Genomic DNA, 8122 nt, shown 5'->3' with positions numbered 1-8122 from the left:
CAGTACCTCAGTCAATACACAGGGCACCAGACCATCCTATACTTGTATGACTGGGTGCGGCAGCACGGATGGCTTCACACGGACAAAAATGACACCATTTTGAAAAACATCAATCTGAATGTTCCTGCCACATCGATGAGAGGATATGTTGGTCTGCATGCCTGGACCTGAATCAGGATAAGGCTGATCAAGAACCAAACTGCGTACATGTTACATAATTATATCGCAACCGATAAAAAACGAAACCTCACGAGATCAAATCTTTGAAGGGCATTTAGAAGTGGAATGCATAAGAAAAGCAAGATTTATGGATGTCAACTTCTTTATTAATAACACAAGGTGTTTTTCACAATAAAGAAGCTGACATCCATAAATCTTGCTTTATTCATGAGATCAGTTCAGATCCAGGTCCAGGCCAGGGCCCCGTTCCTCAAAGCAATCATAGCGCTATGACGGTCGTAAGACTTCGTTAAAGTATGGGAGTTACGATCATCGTAGCACTACAACAGTCATAAGTCTTTGTTAAAGTATGGGAGTTACGATCATCGTAGCACTACAACAGTCATAAGTCTTTGTTAAAGTATGGGAGTTACGATCATCGTAGCACTACAACAGTCATAAATCTTTGTTAAAGTATGGGAGTTACGATCATCTTAGCGTTACAATTGTTTTGTTGAATGGGGCCCAGGACAGATCCAGCAGTACTCTTCACCATCCTTCCCACTTTAACCTCAACTTCCACAATCATATATTACAATGAGCTTCTCTACTGGAATCATGAGCACCAACATACATAACATGGTAATATGTACAATAAAATATGTTTGCTTATTACTCGCCCGTGGAAGATACTGCAGTGTAATATTTTTACGGTAATATTACACTAGTGTAAAACCGCTAGACGTATGACGTCATAATGGTTACAGTTATGACATCACAATGCTAATACCTCTGTCACAATGGTATTAGACCTAGTTAGTTTGACTCACGGAACGCTGAGAGTCATCACACTTTGTAGGCAGTTTCTATCAGTTTATGTTCGCGAGTAATAAACAGAATACTAAACTCGCTCCCATGAAATACCACTTTTATTAAACTCGTGAAAATCATTAACTCGTTTAATAAAAATGTAATTTTCTGACTAAAATTGATATTTTATACTTATCCTGACTCATGATAATTATGCTTGTCTCCTTTCTCTTGGCCGATCATGTGACCAATTGGGCGCAAAAGGGAGGAAAGGGACACTACTCTTGGGTGAGTGATTTTACGTCCGCTTTTTTAAAGGGAACTTCAAGGGATTTCAAGTGTTCCACTATCATTCGCAAGAGGAAGGAGACAAGCATAATTAGCATGAGTCAGGATAAGGAAAAATATGGTATTACACGGAAGGTCGTTTAGTATCCTCTATCTATATTAGTTAAGACAGTTTTTTGTGTGGCGAGTATGGTTTTAGTCTAATCAGAGAAGGAAATCCAAATATCAGTGTCTGTAGCGTCCACTTGACAGAGGCCCCCATGTTGAGCTGTTTGTCTCTGAAACACACAATGTTGACCATGAGGGAGGGAGGTTTATTTTGGTTGGTTGTTTAGCGCTGCATTCAATAATATTCAAGCTTTATTACTCGCCCTTGGAAGATACTGCAGTGTAATAGTTTTACGTAAATATTACACTAGTGTAATACCGCTAGACGTTTGATGTCATAATGGTTTACACTCATGACGTCACAATGCTAATACCTCTGTCACAATGGTAGCACGTAAACTCCGTTCAAGTGACCAAAATAGTTCCTAAATACCATAAAATCCAGATCCTTCTCCAGCACTGCCCAATGGTCTGGAATTTCCATCAGAGTTGAAATTCCAACTTTTGAGAAATTCAAATCAAGACTAAAGAATACCTAAAATGAGTGACAAACTCCACTCAACACTCCCGACTTTTATCTTTATAAATTGTGTCATATCTGGACATTATAAATCCACATTTATTATTATTATTATTTCAAGTGCATTGTTTTACTTATCGAAATACACTAAAATGAGGACAAATAAACTCGCCAAAGTGTCTATCTACTCCTATTTGTCTTATGTGTATATTTAATACATCGGTACCAGTGTGTATGTTTACAATACACAAACTGATACATGATAGCTTGAGTTGATAAAGCCGAAACCCAGCATATCGACTGGTCAGCAATATAGCCAATAATCAATCTCTATCCAAGCTGTTGAGTGACCAAACGTGCTATTCAGAAATTTCGCCCACACCCTATCACCTGTCCTTTCCTGTGTGACAGGTATCTCATGATACAATTGGTCACAGGTAACATGTGGCCAGCCACTATATTGAACAGTTGAGACACCGAACGTTCTATTCGGGAAATTTGATGACGCCCTATCACATGAATCTTTGTTTTATGTCTAAGCAAGGAATATGTAGTACACATTTTTATATGTATGTTTGTATGGTCACATATGTTTTCTGCATTAAATCTAGATGAAACAAAGTGCCAAGCTATGAATGTGCTCTATGTTAGTCACAGACTAGCATAATAGTACTTTCATTAAAATAATTTGTATACACTAGAAATATATCGGCAAAAACGCTATTTTCGTCAAAGATCATAAAGTATGTTAGTAAATTCTTCTTTACAGTATGTCATTGTCATAGATGTTTTGTAAACTTAAACCTCGAAAATGATATATGAGAAAGAGAATTTGTTTATGTGTGTCTCATCCCTACATACAGAGAATACATGCATATTGTGATAAAATATAAATGTACAAGCAGCCAAAGGTCTACAAGAGAAACTTGCAATAAAATTACATAAAACTTTGCAATACACGCTATGTATGTATTCACACCTGCTTTCTTTCAACATATATCTTTATGACACAATTAAACAATCAGGACTTGTTGTACGACTAGACAGTTTCCTGTCATCCCCGAAACCTGCCAGGGAAATCAGGTGTGATTAGCACTAATTAGTCTCGACACAGCGAGTGGGCAGTCAGCAAGGGGTTCCAGGTGTTGAGTAGTGAGGTGGCTCTCGGGCTTAATGAGTTAATATAATATGGGTTAAATTCTGACATTTACATAACACTACAGTAAGTCAGAGTATTATCTGAAACTGGCTTAAATATAAGCAGAAAACATCTCTTGGTTGAGATACAACAATTTGACCCAGGAGATCTGCTTTGCAGAGCATTGTGACATCACTGGTTAATGCCATGACATCACAATCAAATGACATCAATAATCTCCTTGCCAATGAAGCTGGGCCTAGATTTTCAAAGCTCTCTTAGTGCTAAGATAGTCATAAGTGCCATACATTTACATTAACTTACGACTATCTTAGCACTAACAGAGCTTCGAAAATCTAGGCCCTTAAGGTTAGTGATACTTTTTAACACTCAATACACTGGCTATTACTGTTTACAAACTGTGAAAGGAAGAATGACTTTGGATAGTAATTAGAATCCTAATCTTCTGTGTAAAGCTAAAACATATTACCGCAAGTTTAAAACTCCAATGATGCCTCAGAGATTGTATTGCCTGTAATTGCTATATTTGATGCCAGAAGACACTGGGATGATATTCCTGCATCAGTCGGATGCTGCTGATGTACTTACATGCACAGCTTCTCCGCATACGCTGCCTCCAGACAGTGCACCACCAACGTCATCACGGTCCTGGGAACATACGACCAGCATACAGAAAACATGTCAGTGTGGGCCACATCTGTTGTCTGTTACATAATGGCTAGGCCCAAAACTATATCATCATCACAACAGGCCATGATACATGCTCACTTGACTTACAGACATGAGTGGTAAGTCAACAGCCAGTCAGAACAACCATTGTGAACACTATAGTCTGTTTGGCTCACAAGCGGACCAATGAATTGCAATCAACTCAACAACTAATAAACATATAATACTCAGACCGCTCACGATCATACCCACTCTGTGATTTTTTTGCAGAATTTATGTCCTAAAAGTAAAAGTTGTTTAACAAACTATCATTAACATTTTGACACAGTTCACGATTTGTTACGAGGGAGGGGTGCAAAGAAAGTAACAGCCAGGTGTGAGAGAAAAGATGGAAACAGCACATTACAGCACAGGTAAATTAGTCAATAACTTTGTCGGCACTTGTGCATGTGCTCCACATACAGTGAGTGAGTGAGTGAGTGAGTGAGTACGGAATCGAACCCGGGTCTTCAGTGGGACGAGCTCGAGTGAATGCTTTAACCACTAGGCTACCCCACCGCCCCTACTAGTTTGGTAGAGATCTACATTCAAATTGTGGTTTTGTATAAGCTAGCCCTCACTATATATTTACTGAATCTGGACACTGCCATAAGCCATAAATGAAATATTAGGGGCAAAAGATGTTTTCCTGAATATGAAGACAGGAGAACAACGTTATGTTTCTATAGTCTGTCAACTTAACTTTTGGCACCCTGTTTTTCACAATTTACATAAAACTCCTGAATATTTTAAAACACTGCTCTGTTCATATGGTAATTGTATACTGTGACCTAACAAGATATCGATTTTAGTAATTCTAAAACGATTATTAAAGATTTTGCCTTTAAGCCTGTCATATAATAATCGTAAAACTGTGGAGAATTTTACGAGGGGTTAACACACCTGACGGAAAAGCCAACAACACTGTAAAATGTGTGTCAGCGTGATATGTACATGAACGGGTATTTACATTAGCCAATTAAGTGATGTCAAAGATCATCAACACGCACAGGTTGTAGGGAAAACGATGTTGTACAAAGATGACTGGCAAATCATCAAAAGAGTTTACGACTTTTTCAAGAGCGAGGCTAAGCAAAAAAAAAACTCTTTTTTTTTTATTTTAATGCCACGAAGATCTGCAAAAGAATATTGCAAAGAGTTATCTCCGATGACACTATTTCAGAGCCTGACGATGACATGGCAGTTAAATCGGGGACCGTCTCAAAACATGCAAAGAAAATAAAGCTTGATGAATTCGATAGAAGGATTGTGAGGGACGTCATGCGTCGGTTACATCGATCCATATTGTCAAGGAAACTGACGAAACTATTGTTCAAAAGAAGACCACAACATCACTGTATCAAAGCATACCATATGCAAGCTGTTGCTCAAATTTGGATATAGATACAAGAGATCAGCAACCAGTCTTTAAAGACTTCAATGAATCTACTTGTTTAAAATGGATTTATGATGATTAAACAGTCCCCGTAGATTTGCTTGCAGTCGTAACAATGTAAACAAGATGCACGCATGTCACACCATGTTGTTGGCTGCTCCATCGTATCATTTTACTCCCTTGTGTAACTACTTCTATTTTTCATATTTTAATAAGATGGCTTCTTAAGAAGAAGCTTTAATAATTGACATAAAATTATGAAATTTAAACCTTGGATAGGTCATAAGATATAAAGAGCGTGTGCACAAAAACATTTTGAAGGCATTTTTGGTTAAAAGGTAAATTTTGAAAAACAGGGAGCTAAAAGTTCAGTTGGCGGACTATAGGCATATCTACAGTGTCTGAAACTGTTTTCTGGTGAGTCAATACTGGTCACATTGCTGTTTATTTCAATCATGAAACAACAGAGACATTCATACTGTTAGCCATTTTAATGTTACGATCACTCTCCACTATACCTCAGACGCATCATGGCTTGGCCGATGATTTTATTACCTCCCTTGGCTGTCTTTTTTGGCTGGGAAGTTGAACGAACCAATCAAAACTCACTTTCGCTTCTTAAATTATCTAACCGTTTAAACTTAGCAACACAGTTGATGCAGAGGTACTCTGAAAGAAGTAGGAGTTCTTTCATATAATTTTTTTAATTTGCAGATCTGTCAATTTTTCGGTATGATTTCCCCAATAATTTGAGTGGCACTGCAAACAAACCTTCACGACTGCAACCGCTATCTTTGTTGACACTGGCAAGCTCGGATGTAACGGCGGCTTGGCGGAGCCCGCAAAGGGACATAATATATATCGGGCCAAGCCGTGGATGCATTATCGAGGATGTTTTAAGCACAGTGTGACTTTAACTGATACTTGTTATTTAATTCCACACTGCAATAATCCAGCCATCAGTGGGCTTTAAATATCAAGCCTGGACCAGACAATCCAGTGACTGACATCATGAGCAATCGATCTACTCAGCTGGAGTACAGTGACATGCATCAAAGTGTGCCTGACTACAGATCCTGTTAATCACCTCATATGACGAGCTGAATTCCGGATCTTAATGACAGTCTTAACTGAAAGCCTACCAATAGGGTTCCTTTAGTTGCTAATACAACTGTAGTTTTCAATGCACAGTTTAGATGTTTGTTGAAGAATGTTGAAAGGACAACTCACAAGCCCAGACACACACTGGGGTAGTTTTTTCCAAGGTGTCTGGCAAAGTCTCCTAGTGGTCCGAGAAACAAGGGTATCCTATCTGGTGCAAATGTGGAGATCTGAAAAAGAACAAATTGTTTAAAAACATTTATTTACTTGAATCTGTCTATCTGTGAGGTTACATGGCTCATAGTAATAACAATAAACTTTGCTTTTAACATTTTTCTGATATCAACTTTTGGGTATATGTCAATCAAGGTATATGTCAATCAGTGTATATCTTACATATTCCTCAACTGGTGCATAAGAAAACCTAATTTGGTATAATTCAGTTGAAAAACAAATCTTGAGCATTATAATTATGTCACCTGTCTTATGATCCTTACCTTCTCATTCATAATAATAAATAAAATCAAAATATTCCTTCCTACTTTCATTAAGAAAAATTCTCAGCCAAATGCAGAAAAAAATGTATGATATTGACCATATCATAAACATGTCGTAGGTGAGCGTAAAGGAGAGCGTGTCATGCCTCGTGGCACACAGCAAAATCTGTACAATAAGCCAACACATTTTTCGAGAAAATATTTTAAATGAAAATAGGACAACACATCCAAATATTACATCAAATATTTCCACATGACAAAAAGGAGTGCTTTTGAGAATAATTTAACTTTTATTTTCTCATACTGCAACCTGTGGTTATCTATAATCTGATCACATATTTCCAAACAATGGTATTTATCAGCTGCTTATCTGGCCAGTATTAGTTTACCCACCCCAAGCTCAAACGTTGTGGTTATTTAGACAGAACTGTGCCGACTTTGGCTATACATAAACAATAAACAACTCAAATATAGTAGGAAGGTGAGTTTCTAAAGTTTGGGCGCACACCAAATAAAAACAGACGACCTATACATGCATTGCTCAAAAACAACAAAACACACACACAAAACAGAGTGGTTTTGGACCCTTCAGATTCAGAACTTGGGCTGACCGGGCTACTGTATGTCATTATTTTCGCTTCAAGTTCAAAACAGGTACTGAGTCAGTATTGTTTATATTATTTCGTCTGCACATCTGCTGCTGGCAGGTGAACTAGAATAGAGTCATACCCCGAGTAACCACAGTCCGAACAGTACTGCCACTACCAAAAACGGGTTAGGAAATACGAAATAGTCCTTGTTAGCATGTTGAACCTGCTTGCTATCTCGCGCGGCCATGTTGAGGAGTTACACGCCCATGTGTGTAAGGGAGATAACTTTTGATGTGCGACGGTAAAATCACCACAACTACTGAAAATGAGTTTATCATCCAAAACTGTGTTCCACAGGAGATATTGCTTGTGTGAGATCAAAAGATATCTTCTAGGAGATATCGCTTTGACAGTAGATTTTGTACAATGCCCTGACAATGCTATGACGTCATGAACTTGATGACGTCACAATGCTACGACATCGCTTCACTGCAAGCCTAATGGCAGTACTGTGTTGAGAGATGTACATTTTTCATTGCAAACTAATGAAGGGTGATTTTGGATGATAAACAGAATCTCACCCTCGTGTCTTCTGATATCAAATATATCAACACTCGTTGATAAAAGTTAAAATATCCTCGGCAAGCCTCGCATATTTGTAACTTTATCAACTCGTGTTGATATAATTGATATCAGAAGACACTTGGGTGAGATTCTATATTTAACCTCTGTGTGTGTGTGTGTGTGTGTGTGTGTGTGTGCGTGCGCCTGAGTTAAACTAATATT

The 8122-nt window shown here is 38.0% G+C and overlaps 1 protein-coding gene across 1 annotated transcript; it reads right to left on the bottom strand.

Annotated features, from left to right (window-relative positions):
- Nucleotides 1-1325: 1325 nt before the first annotated feature.
- LOC124277319 lies at nucleotides 1326-7603 on the bottom strand. Its single transcript, XM_046712976.1, has 4 exons — nucleotides 7476-7603; nucleotides 6379-6479; nucleotides 3633-3692; nucleotides 1326-1535 (listed from the first exon to the last, which is right to left on the bottom strand). The coding sequence occupies exons 1-4, from the start codon at nucleotides 7581-7583 to the stop codon at nucleotides 1421-1423; spliced, it is 384 nt and encodes a 127-aa protein (XP_046568932.1). The 5' UTR covers nucleotides 7584-7603; the 3' UTR covers nucleotides 1326-1420.
- Between the last annotated feature and the right edge of the window lie 519 nt (nucleotides 7604-8122).

Source organism: Haliotis rubra, unplaced genomic scaffold (genome assembly GCF_003918875.1).
Source record: "Haliotis rubra isolate DU_JTF1 unplaced genomic scaffold, ASM391887v1 Scf22, whole genome shotgun sequence".
NCBI lineage: Eukaryota > Metazoa > Mollusca > Gastropoda > Lepetellida > Haliotidae > Haliotis > Haliotis rubra.
The sequence above is the reverse complement of the archived record's forward strand: the minus strand, read 5'-3'. Positions and strand labels throughout refer to the sequence as shown.